Below are 14,097 nucleotides of genomic sequence, written 5' to 3'. Positions count from 1 at the left end.
TTTTTCATGCCACGTGGTGGTGATTTCACCGTGTGTAATTTCAGTACCATCTTAAACAAGTTTTCTTCTTAATTCTGCGGGATATTTTACTGGTACTTGTGTCTATATGGTTTACCTATGCGTTCTTGAAGTTTTCATGGGTCTTAGTAACGTTGCTTTGTTCATGATTGTTCACGGAATTTGGGAGTGTTTCATTCCAGCGTACCTTAGTTTCATGTGCAAGGTGATGTTGATAAATTTCTTTGTCGAAAGTGTTCCATAGTATTCTTTATTCACAATAATTCAATTACAGCGATAGGGACTAACCTCTCAAACTTTGACTTATTGTGATGGGTAAAATTCTTTTTATCTCTCTGCTTGTGTGTGTGAATCATGTATGTTTGTGTGAACTTTTCCTACGCGCGCCTAAGATTTCCTTTTCAATTATCATCGAAATGTACCTCGGTACTCTTACGGGTTTATGAGCAGCCCAGCAGCATTAATGGTGTCAATTCCCTCCAGCACTGCTTCAGACATTAGTCGAGTCCATGGCACGTCGTGTTGTGGCACTTCTGTGTGCCCGCGGGGCCCCTACACGATGTTAGGCAGGTGTACCAGTTTCCTTGGCTCTTCAGTGTACATACATAGACTGCGTCTGCTAGTGCTGTACATTCATACATATTCGTTCTACCTGTTCTCTTTAATAGACTGCATTTGGCAGTGCTGTGATAAATTTCCAATTTAATTTCATTAATGTGTTTCAGTCCCACTAATGTATCGTAATTCTCTTCTAGATTCTTATGTTTATTGTATTTTTAAAATTCTTATTGTATTTTTGCTGCACTTTAGAATTCAATCTAATAATGAACCTTTATTGATTATTTCTTTGTCTAGCTCATCAAAAACAAACCTGTAAATTTAAATGTCTATTGTTATCTAGAAGTAATATAGTACACCAAATAACCGTCATAGAATTTTTTTCCGCTCTTATCACTTTGCACGAATGTTTCAAGCATTCTCCTTCTAGTGGGTAACGCCCCCCGCACCAAACATTTCGGTTACCTTGGTTACGGAAGAAACCACCATACGGGCACCAATAATTTTTCCACGTTCGAATTCACTTAACTCCGACATAATGCACTCACAATTATACAGAAGACTGACCTGATCACAACTGACTCTTGCAGTGTGCTGAGGACACTGTACAAGCTCAGCTCGTGGTCAAACACGAGGGGCGTTTGAAAAGTCAGTCCAAAAATAAAAACTACTTGCGTGTTTGGGGTAAACCTTTTTTATTTTTCGGCATAGTCTCCTCTCAGACTTACACTTCGTCCAACGCTGTTCTAATTGTTGATCCCTTCCGAATAATAGGAATTGTCCAAGTCTGCAAAATAGCTATTAGTTGCTGCAATCACCTCCTCGTTTGAATAAAATCTTTGTCCCGCTAGCCATTTCTTCAAATTGGGGAACAAATAGTACTCCAAGGAAACCACTTCTGGAGAACAGGGGGAATTTGAAACGAGTTGGAATCCTGTTTCTCCGACCACAACTGCTGAGGTGTGTGCTGGTGCATTGTCGTGATGGAAAAGGACTTTTTTTGCAGTCCCCTCGCTGGCGTTTTTTTTGTAGTTCGGTTTTCAAACGGTCCAATAACGGTGAATAATATGCACCTGTAACAGTTTTACCCTTTTCCAGATAGTTGTTGAGGATTATCCGTTGTGAATCCCAAAAGACAGTCGCCATAACCTTTCCAGCCAAAGGAAGGGTCTTCGCCTTTTTTGGTGCAGATTCTCCCTTGGTAACCCATTGTTTAGATTCTTGTTTGGTCTCAGGAGTATTTTAAAGTATCCATGTTTTATCCACAGTGACGAAACGACGCTTAAAGTCCCGCGGATTCTTCCTGAACAGCTGCAAACCATCCTTGCAACACTTCACACGATTCCGTTTTTGGTTAAGCGTGAGCAGTCACGGAACCCATCTTGCGGATAGCTTTCTCATGTCCAAATATTTATGCAAAATATTATGTACCCGTTCATTCGAGATGCCCACAGCACTATCAATCTCACGCACCTTAACTCTTCTGTCATCCATCACCATATCATGGATTTTATCAATGATTTCCGGAGTCGTAACCTCCACAGGGCGTCCAGAACGTTCAACATCAGTTGTGTCCATATGGCCACTCCGAAAATTTTGAAACCACTTATAAACTGTTCGAATCGAAGGTGCAGAGCCACCGCAATGTTTATCAACCTTCACTTTAGTCTCCCGAGGCGTTTTGCCTTTCATAAAGTAATGTTTAGTCACCACACGAAATTCTTTTTCATCCTATTTTTGACAATCACTCGACTTCCTCGAGTCACACGAATGCCAAACACAAAGAAATAGACCAAAATGTCTGAAACTTTGCGTGGGGTCATTCCAAAGATGTTGCTAATTAAGCATGACCTCGATGCCCGCCGGTGGTGCCATCTCTAGGACTTTGCACGGACTTTTCAAACGCCCCTTGTACGACAACACAACCTGCAGGTTCGGCTAGCGTCTGCATTTATGTCCAAGACGCATTTCTGATCGATGTTTCCGTATTTCTGTCCAATCCTTGTAGGTCACATGATCAAAGAACGGTGTGTTATATGCCGTCACCAACAAAGCAATCCAACATACCGATTATGAAACGCCTGGTTCGTCTTTGCGCCAAGTGATGTCACAACTTTTTGCTTTTAGGAAGTAGATGTCTGCTTCTGTCAGAAGCAAAATATGGACATAAGACACAAAACTTTGTGGCGTTTTCTCCGATATATAATTTTGAAGGAGGATAGGCTTCAACATAAAAGTTTTACGTGGGCCACGCTTGTATATTTTGCAGTAACTTTTCATGAGGGAAAAATGGAGCTCTTGATAATTGAACCAGAGTAGGAGAGGTGACTACCGCAGTGAAGAGACAGAAAAGCAGGTCAGTATTGGCGTAAGGAGGTGCTGGAAACTGTCTATAAAGTACACGCTTCGTGGCTCACTGTGTAGACGTCTTGGTGTGCGGGTTGGCACACTTTTGGCACACTTTCTGTGTCGCGGCTTCTCTTTCTGCGCTATGCTCTCTACTTCTCCAGGTCAGAGTGAAATTGTTGAAGCTCATACTACCATCGTAGTATGCATGCTGTTGGGGATATGACAAAGACCAAAATGATGATTAGGTAAATACCCGCTTACATGGGCGGAGAAAGCGATTGTGGTGTCCGTGTTGTAATTTAGGATCAGTAATTAGCAGACATAATATTTGATTCGTCACCGGAAAGCAAGGGCTATTTCACTTGGGTGACGTGACACGGCAGCGCAGCTTACGGCATTGTACGACTGCGCCTGCTCTTTGATGGCTACCGGAACGCTCTTAACGGACCGTTCGCAGGCCGTTTGTCTTATCTGGCGGACTCCTGCTCCTTGCCGATGACTTTTACGACTCATTCAGGACGCTTTATTCGCTGTTAACGGCGCATTCCATTTCTGAACGGTCGTTAAGGATCTACAATAGACCACAATTCCGTACTCTGTTCCATAGGAGCAATCTTAGCTCCTAAAACCGCCTGTAGTTCCTTTGCAGTAAGAACATAGCGTCCAGATAAAGATAAAAGATACAACTTTTGTTTATCGGAAACTCGCAAAATTACTCATGTATGACTATCACTATTCTGGACAGAAAGCTTGTCGGCGAATAAGCTTGCATATAAATTCAAAGTGAATGAAGTCTAGTTCTCTGTAAGTTTATGCCATTAATATGTACTGAAAGTGTAGATAAAAGGAGCATCTTTTTCACTGATTTATTGACTAAAAGGTTTTCCGTCCTCGTTGTCGTACTGTTTACAACAAAGTTTTATTAAATAACAAACTTTTTCATTGTTATTTGAAACATTTATATTAACAGTGTTAAACATTTTCTCAAAAACTAGGATGTTTGCATGTGTAATTGGACATATACTTGAGAAGAGATAAAGCCGAGTAATATATCCGCACATTCTGCTCTAGTGTCTCGGAGAAACGATAGAATATATTGATCAGCCAGAACATTATGGCCATCTACCTAACAGCGGTATGCCCACCTTTGGCACAGATGGCAGCGGCGAAGCGTGCCATGAAAGCAGTGGTGCCTTGATAGATCGCTGGCCCCACAGCTGCACACACAAGGCACATAATTCCCGTGAATTCTGGTGAGCAAGGACGGCCGGGGGGGGAGGGGGGGGGGGGACGGAAGATGAGGTTTATTAGCTCTGACGTTCCTTTCAATCCAATCACATCCAACATATTTTCCATCGGGATCAGATCTGGCGAGTTAAGGGGCCAGCACATGAATTGGAACTCGCGACTGTATTCTTCGAAACACTCCATCGCGCTCCTGGCCTTGTGACATTGCGGATAATCTTGTTGAAAAATGACACTGCCGTTGGAAAATATTATCGTCATGAAGGAGTGGACATGATCTGCAACCAGTGTACGATGCTCCTTGTTCCACAAGGTGCCTTGCACAAGCGCCACTCATCACATGAATGTTTTCCAGAGCATAAGGGAGCCATCGCCAACTTGTCTCCGTCCTGCAGTACAGGTGTTAAGGAGCTTTCCCCTGATAGATGACGGATTCGCGCTCCCCCTGATGAAGAAAGTATCGGAGTTCATCAGGCGATGCAACGCTCAACCACTGCGCTAGCGCCCAGTGCCGATGGTCATGTGCCCTCTTTAGTCGTAGTTGCCGATGTCGTGGAGCTAACGTTGGCAGATGCATGCGTAGTCGGCTGCGGAGGCCCGTCTTTAGGACTGTTCAGTGCATTGTGTGTTCAGGCACACCTCTACTCTGCATAGCGTTAAAGTCTGATGTTAGTTACGCCACAGTTCGCGCTTGTCCTGCTTTACCAGCCTGCCCAGCTTACGACGTCCGACATCCGTAATCAGGGGTGCCCCCCCCCCCCCTCCAACCCTACGTCTGGACGTGGTTTCATCACGTATTGAAGGCACTCACCACAGCACCACTCGAACACCCGGGAAGTTGTGTTGTTTCCGAAATGGTCATGCCGGGCCGGCCGTTGTGACCGAGCGGTTCGAGGCGCTTCAGTCTGGAACCGCGCGACCGCTACGCTCGCAGGTTCGAATCCTGCTTCGGGCATGGATGTGTGTGATGTCCTTAGGTTAGTTAGGTTTAAGTAGTTCTAAGTTCTAGGGGACTGATGACCTCAGAAGTTAAGTCGCACAGTGCTGAGAGCCATTTGAACCATTTTGCTCATGCCGAGCCTGCGAACCATCACAATCTGCCCTCGGTCAAACTCAGATAGATGGCGCGCCTTCCCCATTCTACACACAGACAGCAGGCTTGCTGATACTACAGGCATCGTGCGTGTGTGACCAGCAGCCATTCCTCGCCACGTGACGCTGCTGTCACCTGGACTGGTTTACATCGATACCAGGTTCGTGATCATAATGCTCTTGCTGGTCAGTGTAGCTTGTGTAAGAACTGGAAATATGCTTCTCGCGAATTGAAAAAGGTAATAAAGAAACACACACATTCCTCGTCCTAGTAAAAACCTCTTATCGATTCGAGCAGTGCCGGCCGTTGTGACCGAGCGGTTGTAGGCGCTTCAATCTGGAACAGCGAGACCGCTACGGTCGCAGGTTCGAATCCTACCTCGGGCATGAATGTGTGTGATGTCCTTAGGTTAGTTAGGTTTAAGTAGTTCTAAGTTCTAGGGGACTGATGATCTCAGATGTTAAGACCCATAGTGCTCAGAGCCAATTTGACTCGAGCAGCAAAATCTAATGTGTCTCTTAGTACAGTTTTATCCAAGCAGTTTGGTATTGCATTTCGCAATAATGGAATTTATACCTACCGCATTTCTTCAACACCTCGTCTAAACCAAACTAACCTAAGGACATCACACACATCCATGCCCGAGGCAGGATTCGAACCAGTGACCGTAGCGGTCACGCGGTTCCAGACTGAAGCGCATAGAACCGCTCGGCCACACCAGCCGGGTAGGGGCTGGAGAAGAAGTGTTAAATTGCCACTATCACCTCACAAACCAACGTATCTCCTGCTGAAAGGGGACCTTCTAAGAAACTCCAAAACAAAACTAAATGATGTAACGATTAGGAGAAGCGCAATAACGAGATATCTAGAGGTATTACTGGACGAACGTCATGACTTTGCACATCTTATAGAGGAAGCAGGCAGAAAAGATACAAACATGATGAATAAAATTATAACTATTGCAAATAGGCAATTTCGGCTTCCCTTGAAAACAGTAAGAACACAGAACCAATCTACATCAGCTTCAGTGGTAGGATATGGTGCGGGGGTTTGGGCTTATAGATTGCAGCTGGTGAAGCCAGCCTCATTAGTGTGAAGAGACAAGCGAGAAGCGCTACTGCCACTATAAACTGACGCCTACTGCATTGCCCTGAATGATACTTTGCTAGTAATTCTAGAAATACGCCTTCTGGACTTGGAAATCAGGAAAATTGTATCCTTTTACTGGTTAAAGAAAGACAATCAAATGGAAATACGAAGGGTGCTTAGAACTGAGACCAGTTCGAAAAGGTAACAAACGATTGTATATTACAACTGTGGCAAAATGAATGGGACACTTTCGGCATAAGCAGGAGAACATACGAAGTTCTCCTTAATATCAGAGAGAGGTTAAAAATGGGATTTCTTGACCCTTAGAGTGGATTTGCACACTACCTGACTGGCCATGGTCCGTATGCACATATTTGTAGAAAATCAGGAGACGGATGAATGATAGCTGTCCTGTGGCAGTGCGGGGACACCAGAACACACATTGTGGCACTGCACGTGCTATGAAGACGCGGCAGGTAATGGACGTCAGATATTAAGGATGTTGGATCCCAAAGCAGCTTTAAGGAGCGAGTCGGCCAGGCGCATTATGGACGATACTGCAGCCGCAATGTCCAGGAAGGACAAGGAAGACTTCACGAGGCATTCACCAACAAGTCAGCATGCTGCAGGCCAGGCTAGACAATATACTCTACAGATGGAGAGAAGGTAACTGAGGTCGGCGACCACTGAATGAAACAAAGACGCAACAGTGATACACGGAATTGCTGGTTATAGTGGAAACGCTGCTGACGTGTGCCCGACGCCCAAGGGATCCAGCAGATATTGGCTGCTGACTGGGGTAGTATGAGGCCGGATCCAGTAACAGAAACAACCATATACAAGTTAAATGCCACAAAATAAATGAACAGAGAACTAATTGTGTAGCGCTTAAAGTAGTATTAGTATTTCGTTAACTGCTTAAGGGTTTTATTGTAACTTTTTAGCAGTATAATTAAATGTATCCAAAGAACGTAGGCGTTGACAGGTGTGAAAATTACCGAACTATCAGTGTAATAAGTCACGGCTGCAAAATACTTACACGAATTCTTTACAGACGAATGGAAAAACTGGTAGAAGCCCGACCTTCGGGAAGATCAGTTCGGATTCCGTAGAAATGTTGGAACACGTGAGACAATACTGACCCTACGACGTACCTTAGAATATAGGTTAAGGAAAGGCAAACCTACGTTTCTAGCATTTGTAGACTTAGAGAAAGCTTTTGACAATGTTGACTGGAATACTCTCTTTCAAATTCTAAAGGTGGCAGGGGTAAAATACAGGGAGCGAAAGGCTATTTACAATTTGTACAAGAACCATATGGCAGTTATAAGAGTCGAGGGGCGTGAAAGGGAAGCAGTGGTTGGGAAGGGAGTAAGACAGGGTTGTAGCTTATCCCCGATGTTATTCAATATGTGTATTGAGCAAGAAGTAAAGGACACAAAAGAAAAATTTGGAGTAGGAATTAAAATCCATGGAGAAGAAATAAAAACTTTGACGTTTGCCGGTGACTTGTAATTCTGTCGGAGACAGCAAAGGACTTGGAAGAGTAGTTGAACGGAACGGTCAGTGTCTTGAAAGGAGGATATAAGATGAACAACAACAAAAGCAAAACGAGGGTGATAGAATGAACTAAATCAGGAGATGCTGAGGGAATTAGATTAGGAAATAAGACACTTAAAGTAGTAGATGAGTTCTGCTATTTGGGGAGCAAAATAACTGATGTTGGTCGAAGAAGAGGGGATATAATAAATCAAAGGCACCATTTTGATTTTGTTCTACAATATTACTTTTATTGCTAACCGGTTTTCGGCTTACAAGGCCATCTTCAGACATGGCCTTGTAAGCCGAAAACCGGTTAGCAATAAAAGTAATGTTATAGAACAAAAGCAAAATGGTGCTTTTCATTTATTATTATCTTGTTCTACCAAGAACCGATGGAAGATTCTGTTAACATAATAGAGAGGGTATAAAATGTAGACTAGCAATGGCAAGAAAAGCGTTTCTGAAGAAGAGAAATTTGTTAACATCGAATATAGATTTAAGTGTCAGGAAGTCTTTTCTTAAGGTATTTGTACGGAGTGTAGCCATGTATGGATGTAGAGCATGGACGATTAGTAGTTTAGACAAGAAGAGAATAGAAGGTTTCGAAATGTGGTGCCACAGAAAAATGCTGAAGATTAGATGGGTAGATCACATAACTAATGAGGAGGTACTGAATAGAATCAGGGAGAAGAGGAATTTGTGGCTTAACTTGACTAGAAGAAGCGATCGGTTAGTAGGACACGTTGTGCGGAATCAAGGGATCACCAGTTTAGTGATGGAGGGAAGCGCGGAGGGTAAAAATCGTAGAGGGAGACCAAGAGATGAATACACCGAGCAGATTCAGAAGGATGTGGGTTGCAGTGGTTCAACATTGGCTCTGAGCACTATGGGACTTAACTTCTGAGGTCATCAGTCCCCTAGAACTTATAACTACTTAAACCTAACTAACCTAAGGACATCACACACATCCAAGCCCGAGGCAGGATTCAAACCTGCGAACGTAGTGGTCGCGCGGTTCCAGACTGTAGCGCCTAGAACCGCTCGGCCACCCCGGCCGGCGGTTGCAGTAGTACTGGGAGATGAAGAAGCTTGCACAGGATAAAGTAGTATGGAAAGCTGCATCAAACCAGTCTCTGGACTTAAGACCACAACAACAACAATTAGTTGTAGTGCTTTAAAAATTAAGTACTAGCTAATACATGATTTATTACTATCCAAGGAAATGTGAGTTGTATGGGCTACTTTTAGCTTTTCAGATAATAGACTGTAATTATGAAGAATAAGTAAACATAATAAATGCCCACAACACATCCAAGTGACAATAAATGTCGTCGTGGGCAGCGGACATAATGCTTGGGCTCATCCGCGTGTGTTGTCACATATTGGAAACCAGCTGTTGTTAAAATCTAAAGTTGTGAAGAGTTTTATAGATACCCGAAACTTTACTGAAAACATTTGACACATCTTATTGCACTGCTGAAGACCAAAACGCAATAACACCAGAATGGATTTTGTCAATAATTAGTGTCTATGAAACTGTAATATGATGCTAGAAGAACTAGTACGAAATAATTATGTCAAAGATTTCAAACAAGCGCTCTGGTAATGTCAGTGAAATTCATACTGGTCGAGCCCGTAGAATATCTTTTAATGTAAAAATAACATCGTTGGCGCCAGCGCGCACTGTAGTAGTGGTGGACGAAAAGTGGGAAGTTGCGAATTACCTGTGGTATGATACGAACGTGAAGTATTGGGGCGCTAATGCGAAACGGAGATCGTTCTGGAGTTGGTTCTATAATATGTGGCAAAGAAAAATATATAAGTGAGCGAACGCGTGTATGAGCACTGTAGCTGTTTGTAAGAAGATCTGGTAATTGACGAAGATTACTGTGTGGCCCGAAGTATTCAAGCTGCTCGCTATGTAAGAAGACCCTGTTGAATAATGGATACCTAAAAAATCTTTGCGGTAGACCACAAGCAACACGTTGTAAAGTAAGGCCAAGCTGATTGTTTTGTAGTCGTGTACAAGGTTTGGCACCACAGTAGTTAATTGTTTTTAACATTTCAATGTTGTTTAGTCAAATCATACATTTAGTGAGTGAAACAAATTGATCCAAGTCATTAACCTTCAAAATGGTCCTATCGTTCCGCCGAAACTGACGAAAAAGTCGCAAGTGAAACAAACAATTAAAAGAAGAAAAGTCCTATTAATTTGCAGTTAACTTTCGTTCAGATAAATATTGAAATCAGATGCAGTAGTAATTATAGTTCTTCATGCAGTGTTGCTCTACTACCGCAGACAATCAGTCAAACCAAAAGTAATTTAAAAGCAATTTATATTTCAGTGACAAAACTATGTTGACGCTATTGCAGCCAAAGTAATTTTGTGTTGTGTTTTATATATGCCTTCAAGTACTTATATCCTCGTAACACTGGCATTGCCAAATGGTTCTTGCTACAAATAAAACCATTTACGACCTTAATTGGAGAAGTAACCATTAAGGAAGAGTTATTAGTTTTGGTCATGTTTTTCAAATTTTCAAACATACAGCTCAACCGTGAGTTCTATAAATCAGTACAGTTGCCATAAAGTATTGCTGGTCATTACCAACCAATGGAATTCGTAACTATAAATAATGTCAGTTTATTCCAAACTAACATCATTTTGTTCATGTTACAAGTGCTTTTAATACCTAAACTTGCACAAATGCATTTTGTTCAGTTGCTGTATTGTTATTCACTCTTCGTTATTACACGTTTTCAAAGTCACGTCAATCATTAACCAAATTTAACTTTTATTCATTTTTGAATTGGCGACCGTAATTATTCTGCATTCTAAATTTATTCAACCACTTAATAACGTAAAATTATTGCTAACTGGGAGATGAAGAAACTTGCACGGGGTAGAGTACATGGAGAGCTACATCAAACCAGTCTCAGGGCTGAAGACCACAACAACAACAACAACATTGATAACTGCAGAGTATCAATAACTTACAATCATTTTATATTTCGATCGTTGTTGTGCTTAACAATGCCGTAACGATCGGGTTATAAAGTATCTCTATTCTTTCCTTAAAGATTTTTCTTCGGAACTGATACCTTGTTTTCATTAACTGCGGAGCATTAGGTACACGTATCAGAAAACCATTTACACGACGGAGAGTACGCACAAAGGTGACAAAGAGACATGGGATACCGTTGTGCAGATATACAGATTGTGGTAGTATAGCGTACACAAGATATAAACCTGCAGTGTATTGACGGATGTGTCATCTGTACTCCAGGTGATTCATGTGAAAGAATTTCCGACGTGATTATGGCAGCACGATGGGAATTATTGGACTTTGAACTCGGGATGGTAGTTGGAGCTACATGCATGCGACATTCCATTTCGGATATCATTAGGGAATTCAATATTTTGAGATCCACAGTGTGAAGAGTGTGCCGAGAACACCATTACCTCTCACCACGGACAACGCAGCGGCTGACAGACTTCACTTAACGACCGAAAGCAGCGGTGTTTGCGTAAAGTTGTCAGAGCTAACAAATAAGCAACACTGTGTGAAACAACCGCAGAAATCAATGTGGGACGTTTCTGTTAGAACAGTACGGCGAAATTTGGCGTTCATGGGCTATGGTAGCAGACGATCGACCCGAGTGCCTTTGCTAACAGCACGACATACCCTGCTGCGCTTTCCCTGGGCTCGTGACCATATCGGTTGGACCCTAGACGAATGAAATTCCGTGGCCAAGTCAGATGAATCCCAATTTCCGTCGGTAAGAGTGGATAGTAGGGTTCGAGTGTGGCGCAGTCGCCACGAAGCCATGCAAATAATTCGTCAATAAGGCACAATGCAAGCTTTGGTGGCTCCATAATAGTACAGAATGTGTCTGCATGGAATGGACCATATCTTGGTTATGACTGGCTACTTGGAGACCATTTGCAGCCGTTCATGGACTTGATGTTCCCAAACATGTCACCAGACCACAGTTGTTCGCGATTTGTTTGAGGAACATTCTGGATAATTCGAGAAAATGATCTGGGCATCCAGATCGGTCGGCATGAATGTCATCGAATATTTATGGAACAGAATCGAGAGGTCAGTCCGTACACGACATGCTGCACCGGCGACGGTTTCGCAGTTATTGACGGCTGTAGAGGCAGCATGGCTCAGTATTTCTGCAGGGACTTCCAACGACTTGTTTAGTCCATGTGACGTGAAGTTAGTGCGCTACATTGGGCAAAAAGAGGTGCGACACGATATTAGTAGGTATCCATTGGCTTTTGTCACCTCAGTGTAAGGCTCCGATCGACTGCGCGGTGGCGCTGACCTGCGTTACTGACCATGTGCGGGAACTCTCGGGGCCCCGTCTTGACGCCGCCCACGATCAGCGGCACCCCCACGATGCCGCAGACGCTTTCCCTGGTGGGCAGGGCGCGCGGCAGAAGCACCGGCGCCTCCGACTCCACGAAGACCGCCCTCGCGTACTCCTTGCACTCTGCAACACGAGCCGCAAATCTCACACTCCTGTCTGCAAACTGGGCACAGCCAATAAATTGGGGGGCAGACTGTCGAAAATATGACAGAATAAGGTACACTATAATCACAACACACTCAGCGGGCAGCAGAGTATTTTGGAGACTGCTGGACATTAAATTTATAACGCTATGCCGGCAGGGTCCAACAAACGTAAAATTTCCATGAAGTGTGCTACACTCTTGGTATGAAAATGACTACACTCATGCTCATAAATTAAGGATAATTCTGAAACATGGTGAAACAACGCTCTGGTGGGTGGTTTGCGGGTTTAAATCACCTCGGGGTATGACCAAGCGGTGCATTTGACCTGCGGCCGTCGCACGGTGGCGCTGGCAGCAGTCCACACACGCAGAGGTGTGTTGGTGCATGTCAGAGGACGGTGTAGCGAGTAAGTGTGCAGACGTTTCCAGACCTGCTAATGGTGACTGTGTATTGAAAATGGCTCAAAGAACACTTATTGATGACGTTATGAGGGGTAGAATACTAGGGCGACTGCAGGTCGTAGCATGGGCCCTCCGTGTGCCACAATGTTTTATCTCAAGACTATGGCAACGATTCCAGCAGACAGGAAACGTGTCCAGGCGCTACAGTACGGGACGTCCACAGTGTACAACACCACAAGGAGACCAATATCTCACCATCGGTGTCCGCAGACGGCCACGGAGTACTGCAGGTAGCCTTGCTCGGGACCTTACTGCAGCCACTGGAACAGTTGTCTCCAGGCACACAGTCCACAGACGACTGAATAGACATAGTTTATTCGCCCGGAGACCTGGAAGGTGCATTTTACTGACCCCTGGTCACAGGAGAGTCCGTAAAGCCTGGTGTCAAGAACACAGTACATGGTCATTGGAAGAGTAGTTCCAGGTTATGTTCATGGACGAGTCCAGATATAGTCCGAACAGTGAGTCTCGGTGCGTTTTCATCTGGCGTGAACCAGAAACCAGATACCAACCCTTTAATGTCCTTGAAAGTGACCTGTATGGAGGTCGTAGTTTGATGGTGTGGTGTGAGATTATGATTGGGGCACGTACACCCCTGCATGTCTTTGACAGAGGAACTGTAACAGGTCAGGTGTATCGGGATGTCATTTTGCACCAGTACGTCCGGCTTTTCATGGCTGCAGTGGGTCTCAACTTCCTCCTGATGGATGATAATGCATGGCCCCACTGAGCAGCCATCGTGGAGGAGTACCTTGAAACAGAAGATATCAGGCGAATGGAGTGGCCTGCCTGTTCTACAGACCTAAACCACATCGAGCACGTCAGGGACTCTCTCGGTTGACGTATCGCTGCACGTCTTCAAGCCCCTAGGACACTTCAGGAGCTCCGACAGGCACTGGTGCAAGAATGGGACGCTATATCCCAGCAGCTGCTCGACCACCTGATCCAGAGTATGCCAACGCGTTGTGCGGCCTGTGTACGTGTGCGTGGTGATCATATTCCATACTGATGTCGGGGTACATGCGCAGGAAACAGTGGCGTTTTGTAGCTAATGTGTTTCGGGACGGTTTTCTCAACTTGTCACCAATACCGTGGACGTACAGATCTGAGTCATGTGTGTTCCCTATGTGCCTATGCTATTAGCGCCAGTTTTGTGTAGTGCCACGTTGTGTGGCACCACATTCTGCAATTATCCTTAATTTATGAGCTTGAGTGT

The 14,097-nt window shown here is 44.1% G+C and overlaps 1 protein-coding gene across 1 annotated transcript in view; it reads right to left on the bottom strand.

Annotated features, from left to right (window-relative positions):
- Positions 1-14,097, bottom strand: part of LOC124545816 (serine protease snake-like) — a 224,964-nt gene that overhangs the window by 153,434 nt on the left and 57,433 nt on the right. The window contains exon 2 of the mRNA XM_047124771.1: positions 12,243-12,397. Within this exon, the coding sequence (XP_046980727.1) occupies positions 12,243-12,397 (155 nt within the window). The remainder of the gene's footprint in view (positions 1-12,242; positions 12,398-14,097) is intronic.

Source organism: Schistocerca americana, chromosome 1 (assembly GCF_021461395.2).
Source record: "Schistocerca americana isolate TAMUIC-IGC-003095 chromosome 1, iqSchAmer2.1, whole genome shotgun sequence".
NCBI classification, from domain to species: Eukaryota; Metazoa; Arthropoda; class Insecta; order Orthoptera; family Acrididae; genus Schistocerca; species Schistocerca americana.
This window is presented reverse-complemented; position numbering and strand designations above follow the sequence as displayed.